Here is a 13,890-nt window from a genome sequence, read left to right on the forward strand (position 1 = left end):
TTTTTTTTTTTTTTTTTTTTTTTAAATAACACCAATCACATTCTGATATCATTATTTATAAGGCCCTCAAAACAAATTATCATATGTGATTTTGGCATTGTCTAATTATTAAATATATGCCACATTGATTTTCATTTCAAGAACAATGTGATTTGTTGTTGAAACATTTCTTGAAGCAGATGAGATCATAAGTGTGTGGACAAGGTGATATTTCATTCAGTGTTAAGAACATTTCATATTTTTCACCCACATTTCAGCCAAATATCGCTGTCATCAATGTGCTTAAGCTGTTGTGCTTTCTGTAATCTGGTTTTGACTTTTTTTTTTTGTTTGTTTTTCAATAAAGATCAAGATAACACTTCAAATTTAAAGGTCTTTTCTCATCATTGAGTTGTCATTTTTGAAAACACACTACTGTTGAAGTCAGCAAGAACATTTGTATAGTGACATCAATCTTCCATATCCATATCTATGAAAGAACAGTATCATAACAATATACATAAAACAAATGCTCAAGTTTTTATTTTGTATTTTTCTAATGTCCTTACTCATTTGTTAAATAACTGGTAAATTATGTACCAGAGAGGTCATACAAAGAGCTCTTAACAGTCACATGATTCACCCTATTCACATGGTACAAGCTCAGTTGAAAATGCTTTTGGTAATGAGAAAAAAAGACTGTGAGGTCCCCAGTGGACGTAACCTCCGCATTCTATTGGCTTCAATAGTAAGCTGCTGAGTAAGGGGTTCTCTGAAGGGGACACACTGATTCTTTACTTTTTGGTCAGGTATAAAAGCAAGGGGTTAAACCAGGTAGGAAGGCAGTTCAGGAGCAAGACTGAAAACCCATCCACAGCCAACATGAGCAACACCGGCATGAGCATGAGGGGCAAGGTACTGTTAAAACATTCTTTAATACTTCTGTTTCCAGTTCATATTTCTGTTCTGTTCTGGTCTAAAACCGTGTACCTGCTGTGTTTCAGATCATCTTCTACGAGGACAGGAACTTCATGGGTCGTTCCTATGAGTGCATGAATGATTGCTCCGACATGACCTCCTACCTGAGCAGGTGCCACTCCTGCAGGGTGGAGAGCGGCTGCTTCATGGTCTACGACCGCGCCAACTACATGGGAAACCAGTACTTCATGAGGAGGGGCGAGTACTCTGACTACATGATGATGGGCATGAGGGACTGCATCAGGTCCTGCCGTATGATCCCCATGGTAGGACCCATACTATATTCATTTTTACAATTTTCTCAACTGAAGTATCCTCTGGTTGGCTCATACTCCCCTTTCTTTCATTACAGTACAGAGGATCCTACAGGATGAGGATCTACGAGAGGGAGAACTTCGGTGGTATGATGCATGAGCTGATGGACGACTGCGACAACATCATGGACCGTTACCGCATGAACGACTGCATGTCCTGCCACGTCATGGACGGCCACTGGCTGATGTACGAGCAGCCCCACTACAGAGGCAGGATGATGTACATGAGGCCTGGAGAGTACAGGAGCTTCAGGGACATGGGCTACAGCGGCATGAGGTGGATGAGCATGAGGCGCATCATGGATTCCTGCTACTAAATGTTCAGTGAATGTATCACCTTTAAATAAATAATTCCATTCACTATGTTGACTTTTGTCCAGTTTATTTTCTATATGGATATGACAAAACAAAATCAAAATACTTCAGACCTGTGATAAAATTCAAGCAGTAAGCAGCAATTAGCCTGTGCTTTACTTAGGACAGTGTTTTTCAACCTTGGGGTCGGGACCCCACAGGGAATTCAAATAGGGTCACCTGAAATTTCTAGTAATTGATAAAAATTTAAGAAAACAAACAAACAAACAAAAACTTACTAATAAAAATATATGGTGAGTTGAGAGAGACAGTCACAATCCATAAAAAACATGACAAACTGAAGCTGAAACTGAAGCTGAAACTGAAGCACTGTGGTACTGTTTATCTTTCAAATGTTCATTGTGGTCAGTTTCAGATGCTGCAGCTCTTTCATAATTCATAGTTTGAGTTATTGTTTTTTATTAATTGTCAGCCTTGTAATACAAGCTGGACTGACTGTACATATCCTGACCAAGGAAAATTAAATTCTCACTTTGTGCAGTAATTTCAACCTGGCTTTTCTGCCTCCGTCCATAATAATATACATTATACAGCCTAAATGTCGTCTAAAATTAACGTTTACCTACAACATAGTATAGCAAACTATTACATGATCAAAAACAAATTAATTTTAGCAAAAAAAAAAAAAAAAGAATGTCTCAGTTTTAAATGGCAGGGGTAACCAGAAATTTGTGACGTTAAAATGGGGTCACGAGCCAAAAAAGGTTTGGAGCTACAGACTTTGGAGGTTTCATGTTTTGGGTGTACACTTAACAGGAAGCAAAAGAGGAAATCAGAAAAGTGTATAATAGGGATTGTGAGGCATCCACGCAGTCTTACTGTGTAAATACATGGTTACGTGGTTGTAACATCATTTAGAAGTTGTGGAATGAATTTCAGACACAAAACTCAAAAGAACAATGACCCCAACTCTGAGGTGGAAAACAGTGACTCAGGTATGCTTCAGGTGGAGGGCAGCAAATGCACAGTACACAGTTTGGCAATAGTACCTGCAGCTGTTTAGTGTTGAAAGCCTGAGGAAGAGTCAATGAGGAAGAGGAACTGGATGGATGAAGAGATGTCTTTGTGAGAAAGTACATGGTAAAATGGTAAAATTTTGAAATTGCATTGAACCCTTATCTGTTTCTGTTTGGTCTGTACTCAGAAAAACATAACTTCTGCAATAGTGAGAGGATATTCGTAGACCTCAGTTTGCTCATTGCCAAGAAAAGTATTGCACTGTGGAAAAATATTCAAGGACCAGATGTGACTCAGTGGCTGACACAGATGTTAACAAACCTTCCTCCCAAAAGAATAACATGTATACTGAAATTAAAAAAAAAAAATGTTTGAAAAGATATGGAGACCTTTCAATGATTATGTCCAAAACTTAGAAGAAGGATGTCTGCGGACCATGTAGTTTATTTTGTCAAGATCATTCCTTAATTTACAATTTGATATTTTATTTCATTGCACACAAGGTACTTTTTTGTAATAGATTAGCTATTGTTTTTCTATATTATAAGAGAGAAGCAATGTTGTTGATATTTTTTTTACACCTTATTTGGAAAATTTTAATAAAAAAATATTTTATTTGGACTGGATTTCCCTCTTTTTAGTTATTTTCTCATAAATATTCTGTATACATTTAAATATTGCTACATTGGTGAGAAACATTTGACCACAGAATGTAATAATTTCATTTAATGCACCACTAATAATAATGTCAAGGTTAAGACTCAGCTATTTAAATCACTTTTACTCCAATTAACTGGAATGTACTTCAGTCCGATGAACTGCTCAATCATTCATCCATATGACTGATTAAATGTTTCAGATTTCAGTGTTTCATGGTCGAAAGATTTAAAGTAAAGTGAAACTTGCCAACAATATATGGAGTAGAAAAATTTACACATATTTATTTTTATAAAATCAACAAAAGTCTAGAAAGGCTTATGCAAATATCTTCACATTTCTCAAAGTGAAAATAAATGTCATTATGTTATACATCTTAATGGTGCCTTTATCTAAAGAAATTAGTCTCATTCATTCTCCAAATGTTAGCCATCAACGACTGTAGTTAATATGGGGCATTAAACCAACAATTACTTTATCATAATAAAGTATCTTTTATATGTTATAAATATGATTATCATAATGTACAGATTTATTTCATCTCTTCGGTTTATTTTGTTCATTGTGGCTTTCACAACATTAAATCCATGAAAACAATATAAGCAAGAAATAAAGAAATTAGATTCTTCAAGTGTGTTTTTGTCTTGCATCTCTGTTGTTGTTCTTATTTTATTTTATTATGCCATTTTCATTGCATTCTAACTTTAACAAATGATTCTAAATGACAAAGCATTGTCTGCCTTTTTTAACCTCTTAATATCAAATACCACTTTAAACCCAGAGGGGTAATGATTTGACATTACACGAATTAATCATCAGCATATGATATGAATATTATCATCATGATAAATATTGGCTGTATCACACAGCCCCAGACATCGCCTGAGGGACTTTAATGTACTACAACTTAAGAAAACTGGGGTAATAGAGCACGCAAATACATGAATGCTGCAAAATAACCACACTATGGAAGACTAAAACTGATTAAAAGATGTAAGAAAGATGTTCAAACCCCATTACAATACAAACTGATGAAGCTCACTAAAATAAAAGGTTAATGCTTCCAGTTATCAGTATCTCAATTACACTGGAATTATGCAATCACAAAGAATTTATTTTTTACTTTCATTTATCAGGAACAGATACTGACAAATTTATTGATTTTAGCTGCTGCATTCCATTACATTATTCAATGTTAATTGCATTACTTCATCTCCTCTGAGTTTTTTCGTGCGTCGTTGTCGTGCTGTAATTCGTGCAGGATCAGTGGTTGTGCACGGTCATGGTGTTAGAAATGAGACAAGGCTTTGTGGTACTGAATCAAAAGGGAGAAATATTCTGAAGTCTTCGAGGTCATGTGATTATATAACATACTAACACAGGCCTGTACAGCGCTCTATACTATGTTGCTGGGTCAGGGGTTTACACAAAGGGGGGCCCACTGAGTCTGTAGGCTTCAGTTAGGTATAAAAGCTGGAGTTAAACCAGACAGGACAGTGCAGCAGTAGCAAGTAGCAACAGCAGCAGCTCACCTCCAATCTATGACCACACCGATTGAGCATGGGCAAGGTAAACCTCAGCCAAATCCATAATAATGTAAAAGAATAATAAAAAAAAAAAAGTATTAATTACAGTCTAACATAATGCATCTGCTGGTTTTCAGATCATCTTCTCCGAGGACAGAAACTTCATGGGTCGCTCCTATGAGTGCCATGAGCGACTGCGCCGACATGTCCTCTACCTGAGCAGGTGCCACTCCTGCAGGGTGGAGAGCGGCTGCTTCATGGTCTACGACCGCGCCAACACATGGGAAACCAGTACTTCATGAGGAGGGGCGAGTACGCTGACTACATGAGCATGATGGGCATGAGCGGTGGCATCAGGTCTTGCCGTATGATCCCCATGGTAAGTATAAAAGAACATCTGCCATATCATAACTCCACTATATCTGCAAGTCAGTTTACGTCTTGTATTAAACTTTAATTCTCTTCACCTTACAGTACAGAGGATCCTACAGGATGAGGATCTACGAGAGGGAGACTTCGGTGGCCAGATGTACGAGTGATGGATGACTGCGACTCCATCATGGACCGTTACCGCTATGAACGACTGCATGCCTGCAAAGTCATGGACGGCCACTGGGATGTACGAGCAGCCCCACTACAGAGCAGGATGATGTACTGAGGCCTGGAGAGTACAGAGCTTCAGGGACATGGCTACAGCGGCATGAGGTGGCTGAGCATGAGGGAGTATCCTGGATATGTGCTAAACAGTTTCCTGTCAAATAAATAATGAAACATAACCATGAGACTTGGGTCTGGTTTTATCAGATTAGCACATTCATGGCTGTAAATGGTATTCATACAAAGGACAAAGTACTGCAACATGGTACATGCAACAAACACTAACCTTCCTTTTAAATTCATGACACTGTAGATAAAATAATTATCATTTCAGTAGTTCAAAAAAAAAGCTGCATTATGTAAAATGTAAGCTCACACTTGGATGCTGTGAATCTGACACTTACTATCATGTTAAATACATTTGTCTCTTTCCATGCTTTTTGTCCATACAGTATGTTGTGAGTCAGCTGTGCGCTGTAATGCTTTTATAGGGATCCAGTTAATCATAGATAGTCATAGATATCAAACATTTCTTTAACTGAAAGTAATAGCTAAAGATAAGTATTTCACAAGCTGAAAAATGTTAAACATAAATACAAGAAAGAAACAAAAAATATTAATCAACAAAGATCTAAAAATATTAAATTCTTACTTTAAAGCACAAGGACAGACAAATCTATCTTCTTCAATCTTGGAATAAATAGAAAAACAACTGTGTTAATAAGAAAGTAGGTCTAATGAAAACAGTTGACAGTGAGGTTATGTGAATTGAGGACTGGGTTACATATTTACTGAGTCCTCTTTTTGTAGAGGTTTTAAAACTCTACTGAAAACTGTAATATACAATATGGTTATATGACTTATAACAAATGAGTGCAAATAGAAAATAAAACAGAATATTGACGTATATTTCATTCCAGCGTCACTTTCTCACAGTATTCATTACTAGTGATTTTCTGTTTGACAGTAACTTTAATAATGATCAATAATTTCAATCAGATATAGCCACTATCCTTTAACCCTTAAAGATTTAGCTGTTCTGTGGTGACTTCAAATTATTTCTATTGAAGTGGTTAAAAAACTATCATAATAATATTATTCTCTGAATTTTGAATTTTTCTGTGTAAATCAGGTATATTATTTAATTTACTGACCATCTACATGTTCATACAACCTCAGATGTAAAGATTATTAGATCAGCGACTATGGCTCAGTTGGTAGAGCAGGTCAGCCAAAGGTTTGAATCCTCGCTCTGACTGTCCACATGTCAAAGTGTTCTTGGGCAAGACACTGAACTCTAAATTGCTCCCAGTAAGGCAGCACCTGGCATGGCGATGTATGAGTGTGTGAATGGGTGAATGTGAGGCCTTGTAAAGCACTTCGAGCACCATGAAGGTGTATAAAATGCACTATATACGATCAATCCATTTTACTATTACCAGAAACAGAGAAGGAAACTGAGGGAATAAAATGACCTTTATTAGCAAAAATTATATCATTAACTGAACATAAAAATAAGTATCTACAACACTGTTATTGTCAAACTACACTGGTTTTTACGTGAATGAATGTTGCAGAAAATGACAAGTGTTTCACGTTCACTACGGAGCCTCTGAATGTCCAATGGGTCATATCTGATGAAAAGATGACAAACTGCATTTGACATCAATTATTTCTTTACAATAGAGGTTCAACAGTTATTAAACATTTTAAAACAGTGATCTTTGGGGGCAACATGGTGGTGGATAGTAGGGCATTAACTGAAAAGTCAGTTTGTCGACGTCTGTGGCACAAATCGACGTACTTTGGAGGAGTCGGTAGTCGTGTGTTATTCTCTCTCTCCCTTCCACACCGACAGGAGCATGATCCTTCATTCAGTGCATGTCGATGCTGTCATCTTTCTACATGAAAACATGGAGCGCAGTGCGCAGAGAGTGGTAGTGATGCGCAGATCAGCGGACCCAGCTCAGGTTGGTGCGGGGTCAAAAAATGTCACTTTATTGCTGGGCAAGTCAAAAAATTCCACAAAGTGGCTTAAAAAAAACAAAAAAAAAAAAAACACCTGCGCATCACTAGTGCAAGGCCAAGACTGAAGGAAGAAGACGATCAGAGTAGAATTACTAAACTGACTGTGATCTAGAAAAACTATGGTCTAAGTAATGCTCTGTGAACCATGTAAGCACCACCAGTACCGAATAATCATTTGGACAGCCAGTGTGTTTGGATTATTCTGTTCATTTATTTCATTCAGAAATGTGCTCTTTTCTCTAGCATGTTGGTGTATTGGCTGCCACGGTCTGAACTTTTTCTCACTTTATGTGTTCACTTAAGTTTAAAAGAAACTTCTAGGTGTTAGCCTATGTTTTGTTTTGGTTAAATGTCTTAGAAGGACTGTTGATGCTTGAGTCTTAGTTTTTTATTCTGCTCTTTAGTGTACATTAATGTTACAGTGAACCAGGGGCGTAGAATTGCGTAGGGATGCTAGGGACACATCCCTACCAATATCCAGCCACTACTGTGTTGTCCCCCTATCAACACAACTGCTGTCCGTAGTGTTGAGTTAATGATTATGGCACACAAAGGGTTAATAGTCAGTCTCTGCTAGAAGTCCCGCTTCTAACGTAAATGTCACTCTCCAATTGGCTCTTTGGCTTTCCTATCGTACATGTGATTGGCCATCCCTGCTGTCACTCCATCTACTTGTAAAAGGAACCTGCTAGTTGGATCGCTAATGTAAGTTTTCAATATGTTTGGCATTTGTTCGCCTGGGTCACATCAGCTAGATGGATATGAATATCAGTGATGTCATTTACATTTACACTTGTGCATGTGTTTGTTTATATGTGTGTGTGCGTGCACGTGTGCTCGGTAATTAGGATGTAAAGAACGTCAAAGAAAGAAAACTAGTCATAAGACACTTCTTTAGGAGTCAAAGTGTAAGTTACTTCAAGGGTATAGAACTGTAGAGGTTCAACACAGATACTGAATAAAAGACACTGTTTAATGCCAAACAGATTACACTTTTAAAAGTTATTATTTTAAATGTATTCTATGGAAGAGCAACTGTTTAAAAAAACACATAAAGAAAATTTGAGGGGAAAATACAATAAAACCTCAGATTCTAAATATGATTTTATCCATGTTTTTGGGGAATAATTACATGTAATAATTGAAAGTAACAGCCTTTTTTTGCTCAGGCAGTAACTTGTACCATCAAACTCTATGATCACTGTATCCCTAATCTGGTTCATATGTCATGCATCAGCATATTTTTGTCAAGTGACATAGAGTATAGATGCAGGAGGAGGTAGAGGAGGAGAGGCTGGAAATTCACAGGTGAGGTTCAATAATAATGGATACGTTAGTCATGAGAATAAAATTACAGAATGCATTAAATTCTTGTATTGTCTTTAGATATTCAGTAATGTGTTATAAACATGTCAATTACTGATTTTTTTTTTCTGACTATGATTGTTTATTTGATCAGCTCAACATGACGTGAAATTACGATTGCAAATGCAAAAAAATATCAACTTTCCGGAGTGCTGCCTTGGAGCACCTTTGTATCCCCACCAATATCAAAATCAAACCTACTCCCTTGCAGTGAACATTAGTACAAGTCGCTCATTGTTGAACAGCTGTGTGTCTGTATTGTTCCTCTGCTGTCAATGTGATGATGTCATCATACGACGAGTCGACTTGACTTCAACTTTATTGACAAATAAGTTGATCTGAAAAAATCTGAAGTCACCAATGCTCTAGTGGATAGCACTCGTGCCTCACAGCAAGATGGTCCTGGGTTCAATTCCAACACCAGTCAATGGCAGTTGGACCTTTTCTGTGTAGAGTTTGCATGTTCTCCCCATGTTTATATGGGTTCTCTCCAGTACTTCCTCCCACAACACTAATAGGTTAATTGGTTCATCTAAATTGCCCATAGGTGTGAATGTGAGAATGATTGGTTGTTTGTCTCTATATGTCAGCCCTGCAATGAACTGGCACACATCCAGGGTGTACCCCACCTTTGCCCATACAATAGGAAGCTGGGATAGGCTCCAGCACCCCCACAACCCTCTCGAAGACAAACATTCATCAGAAGAAGAATGAAGGAATAGATTGTTCTGGTCACTGGTGGATGTTTAGGTCTTTGAGAGTCAATTATAAACAATTCTATGATAATGTATGTTCAATAGCAGAGTTTTTATATTTCATTTCATTTATTTTATTTTATTGATCACCTTTGGCCATCACATTCAAATCAGTTCATACAGTATACATTAATGTTATTTCACATTTGAGGAAATTCTTTCAAAACATTCCTGAGATGGCACACTCATTAGAATGGACAGCCATGAGGTCAAAGAACTTTGACTTTTGGCCACAAAACTCTTGTCTGTTCATCCTTGAATGTCAGTTAAAGGTTCACCAGATTTTAAGTTGCTGAGATATCACACGACTTAAACTTCAAACTTCAAAATAAAGGTGAAAGGAACTGACATTGGTACTTGGTTGACTTGAGGAACATTTCAAGACAACTAAGAAGCCAAGCAAATAATCTGGAAGGGAAGGAGTTGAATGATTTCCCTTCATATTATTGTATTGAACTCAGTTTCCAGCATCATAAAGTCCCGCCTTTTGATCTAGAATGATAGCGCCTGACGGAGGATGCATTATAAGCCTTTCCCAGCAGTATTCACAAATGGATTTAGAGTGTAACATTGCATGCTGCTGACTCATGGCTTCCATACAATAGTGTCATCGCTGTGTGAATGTCACGTAAGCTATAAAACAGGCTTAAATCTGGGATAGGATAGCTATAGCATCACTCATCATATCAGCCACCATGCATGGCAAGGTAGGTTGGTCACAGATAGTATACTCAGGATGAATTCGTTTCCATACCATTATTACTGTTATATTTTGTTGGCTAAATACTTAAATCCCTGGTAATCATCTATCCGTCCCTACTGTTTTTATCACCTTTATTTCTACAGGTTGCATGTGATTGATTCAACTGATTTCTGATTTACTGTTACTGCACTGCTTTTTTGTTGGTTTTCTTTGTGCAAGTAGTGATTCCTAAATAAGGGCTCTATCTCTCACTTTAAATAAACACATGTAAATTGAGGGTTGACTGAATTAAATCAGACTTGATCCTGAATGGGTCTGTTTTATTGGTTTCTAGATCATCTTCTACGAGGACAGGAACTTCCAGGGTCGCTCCTATGAGTGCGACAGCGACTGCTCCGACATGTCCTCCCACCTGAGCAGGTGCAACTCCTGCAGGGTGAAGAGCGGCTGCTTTGTGGTCTATGACCATCCTAACTACATGGGTATGCAGTACTTTTTGAGGAAGGGCGAGTACTCTGACTATCAACGCATGATGGGTTTCAGCGACTGCATCAGGTCCTGTCGTATGATCCCACTGGTAATACCCTGTTTATGTTGCTATGTGGAGGCACAATTTGCATTAGTACAGGGCTCACTTGGTTCCATTAAAATCACTAATAATTTTTATTTGTTTTGTTTCACATCAGCATAAAGGTCCCTACAGACTAAGGATCTACGAGATGGAGAACTTCGGAGGCCAGATGAATGAGCTGGTGGATGACTGTGACAACATCCAGAGTCGTTTCCCCGCATATCTGGCTGCATGTCCTGCCACGTGATGGACGGACACTGGCTGATGTACGAGCAGCCCAACTACAGAGGCCGGGATGCTGTACCTGAGACCCGAGAATAACAGGAGCTTCAGCGAAAGTGGCTACGATGGAATTAGATTCATGTCAATTAGACGCATCACTGACTCATGTTAACCTGCCACTTTGTTCTGCTGGAAATGTGTAACTGCAAAAAATAAACCTCTTTTTTCCCATGCAAAATCTTCTCACCTATTTATTTTGCAAATTACCCAAGAAGTTACATTATAAACAATGTAACTGGTCAAACTAAAAAGTTACAGGAACACCAATTTAATGAACAGATTGCTGGCTAAAAGTAGTAGTGTTGCCAACATTTTAGTAGAGTTTTGCAAAACTTTAACAAAATATAAGTCACAATGATAACAAAATATTGCCAATCAATTGAGTTTTTGCAAAATGTGACCACTTGTTTACACAGAGATCGAATACATGGTGAAAGCATGCCTTCACAGAATAATATGCATTTAAAATAAAACAAAAAAATCATCTGTTTGTTTTATGGCCCTAAATTCTAGATTCTGTGGTTGTCTGCGCAACAACGACCAAACAGTTATTTCAAGTAGTTATATTCTCAGAAACCACTATGCAACCATGAATATAGTTGAACTCCTAGCAATAATGCAAAATGTGGTGAAATTAGTCAGTAACATGTACTTTACTGTTCATGGCTTGGGGTTTAAGTTTAACTTCACATTGTCTGGAGAAGTGAGAGCAGTTTTCTTCATTCCATTGTTTAACCCTACAGTTGATTCAGTTGTTAAAGTCTTATTCCAGGAGCAGTATGAAGTAAATGTTACACATGCACTGTGGTTTAGACAAGAGTAATGTCAAATAAAGACGCTAACGAAAACTTGCTCATGAAATACTTTGCATCTGTTTTAAATGTGCAATGCCAATAGAATTAAAATTGAATAAATATTCACCAAACGTGTATAATATGGAGTCTGTTTATTTTGTGCAGTCTATTGTGGCTTAAAAATCCAGAGAAAAAGTGGCCTTTGGCCCATGAATATAAGTTCAGATCACAGATATTAGGTCACCATCTACTGAACCATGTATTCACCTCACAGTCAGATCAAATCAGCATCAATTATACATGAGTATTTGCATTCAAAACTACATCTCCCCATTACAGAGTAATAAAAATAGAGATGCAAATCTGAGAACACTTTAAGACACTCCAGAAGGTAATGACATACTAATGAAGAATACTCCATAAGTATTGCAGCTGGCTTTGCTTTATTGTTCTAAGTAGTAGTCGTAACATTACTATTATTATTATTATTATTATTATTATAAGTAGTAGTAATAGTACTATTAGCAATATCTTTATTAACATTATTATTATTATTTGTATTATTAGCATTATTATTATTAGCATTATTTAGTATAGTAGCTCAACAGAATAGGTTATTATTGTTCCGAGTGGCTCTGAAATTCATCTCAGAGTTTTAATAGTGATGTGTGTGACGATGTGTGTATTTGTTACCATATTGCACAAATCAAACAACCTGCTATTACCAGGACTATTATATTATTTACCATATTCTGGTCTAGTAAATGTAACAATTTAATATGTTTATACTGCTTATTAAATATCAATCATAATTAAATAATAATTATGGTAATTAATATTTATTATATTATAATAATTACAGTAATAATTTTCCTTGTATTACCTTCTCTCTTGAAAACTATAGGTACATACTGTGTGTTAATTTAATGCGCTCTTTAGTGAAAGGTGTGTTTGTGGGAAAAAACAGTCTCTGTTGTTTAAAAGCAAAGACAATACAACACTGGGCCTCTTCTCACAATTGCAACCAACGCAAATCATGATGTGGACAAGGTCACTTTGAATTGACCAGTATACAGGGGCCTCTCTGCTCCATGTTGCTCTGTCAGGAATTTTGACAATGACTCATGCATCCTTTGGATGTGAAGGCAGGTATAAAAGCCGCAGGCGGCCATCGAGGAAACTGTGCAGTGTTTTTCAGCTACAACAGGCCTAACTGTAGAAATGACCATGGGCAAGGTGTGGACAAATTTAGTTCTGAATTCTCAAGTTTTCAGCCTAAGTGGAAATTGTAAAAAAAAAAAAAAAAAAAAAAAAAAAAGGAATATATACTTCATTCAGTCTACAATAACAACATAATGGTTTGCCATTTTTTCAGATCATCTTCTACGAGGACAGGAACTTCCAGGGTCGCTCCTATGAGTGCATGAGCGACTGCTCTGACATGTCCTCCTACCTGAGCAGGTGCCACTCCTGCAGGGTGGAAAGCGGCTGCTTCATGGTCTACGACCGCACTAACTACATGGGAAATCAGTACTTTGTCAGGAGGGGCGAGTACGCTGACTACCAGCGTATGGGTATGAGTGACTGTATCAGGTCCTGCCGTATGATCCCCATGGTAATATTAATCACTACTTTGGTTTGAAAACATCCAAGTTGGACCTAATGAAAGCAAATGAATACATATATTAAATATTCTTTCCTGACCTTTGTTCACTGATTTCAATTCACAGCACAGAGGTCAGTTCAGGATGAGGATCTACGAGAGGGAGAACTTCGGTGGTATGATGCATGAGCTGATGGACGACTGCGACAACATGATGGACCGTTACCGCATGTCTGACTGCATGTCCTGCCACGTCATGGACGGCCACTGGCTGATGTACGAGCAGGCCCACTACAGAGGCAGGATGATGTACATGAGGCCTGGAGAGTACAGGAGCTTCAGGGACATGGGCTACAGCGGCATGAGGTGGATGAGCATGAGGCGTATCATGGATTCCTGTTATTAG

General features: G+C 37.6%; 2 protein-coding genes and 2 pseudogenes across 2 annotated transcripts; all 4 read left to right on the top strand.

Moving 5' to 3' along the window:
• Window positions 1–846: 846 nt before the first annotated feature.
• On the top strand, window positions 847–1,588 carry LOC115412419 (gamma-crystallin M3-like). Its single transcript, XM_030124939.1, has 3 exons — window positions 847–894; window positions 984–1,223; window positions 1,310–1,588. The coding sequence occupies exons 1-3, from the start codon at window positions 862–864 to the stop codon at window positions 1,586–1,588; spliced, it is 552 nt and encodes a 183-aa protein (XP_029980799.1). The 5' UTR covers window positions 847–861.
• Window positions 1,589–4,820: 3,232 nt separating this feature from the next.
• Window positions 4,821–5,548, top strand: LOC115411994 (gamma-crystallin M3-like; annotated as a pseudogene).
• A 4,678-nt stretch (window positions 5,549–10,226) lies between these two features.
• Window positions 10,227–11,199, top strand: LOC115413039 (gamma-crystallin M3-like; annotated as a pseudogene).
• Window positions 11,200–13,081: 1,882 nt separating this feature from the next.
• Window positions 13,082–13,890, top strand: LOC115413040 (gamma-crystallin M3-like). Its single transcript, XM_030125777.1, has 3 exons — window positions 13,082–13,117; window positions 13,257–13,496; window positions 13,612–13,890. Exons 1-3 carry the CDS (start codon window positions 13,103–13,105, stop codon window positions 13,888–13,890), a joined length of 534 nt encoding a protein of 177 aa, XP_029981637.1. The 5' UTR covers window positions 13,082–13,102.

Source organism: Sphaeramia orbicularis, chromosome 21 (assembly GCF_902148855.1).
Source record: "Sphaeramia orbicularis chromosome 21, fSphaOr1.1, whole genome shotgun sequence".
NCBI lineage: Eukaryota > Metazoa > Chordata > Actinopteri > Kurtiformes > Apogonidae > Sphaeramia > Sphaeramia orbicularis.

Bases quoted from the DNA above. Each gene is read 5' to 3' on its own strand.
- LOC115412419 (XM_030124939.1), top strand. From the start codon at position 862: ATGAGCAACACCGGCATGAGCATGAGGGGCAAG. The intron at 895-983 runs GTACTGTTAAAA...GCTGTGTTTCAG, and splicing joins GCATGAGCATGAGGGGCAAG to ATCATCTTCTACGAGGACAG. The intron at 1,224-1,309 runs GTAGGACCCATA...CTTTCATTACAG, and splicing joins CCTGCCGTATGATCCCCATG to TACAGAGGATCCTACAGGAT.
- LOC115413040 (XM_030125777.1), top strand. The intron at 13,497-13,611 runs GTAATATTAATC...TTCAATTCACAG, and splicing joins CCTGCCGTATGATCCCCATG to CACAGAGGTCAGTTCAGGAT.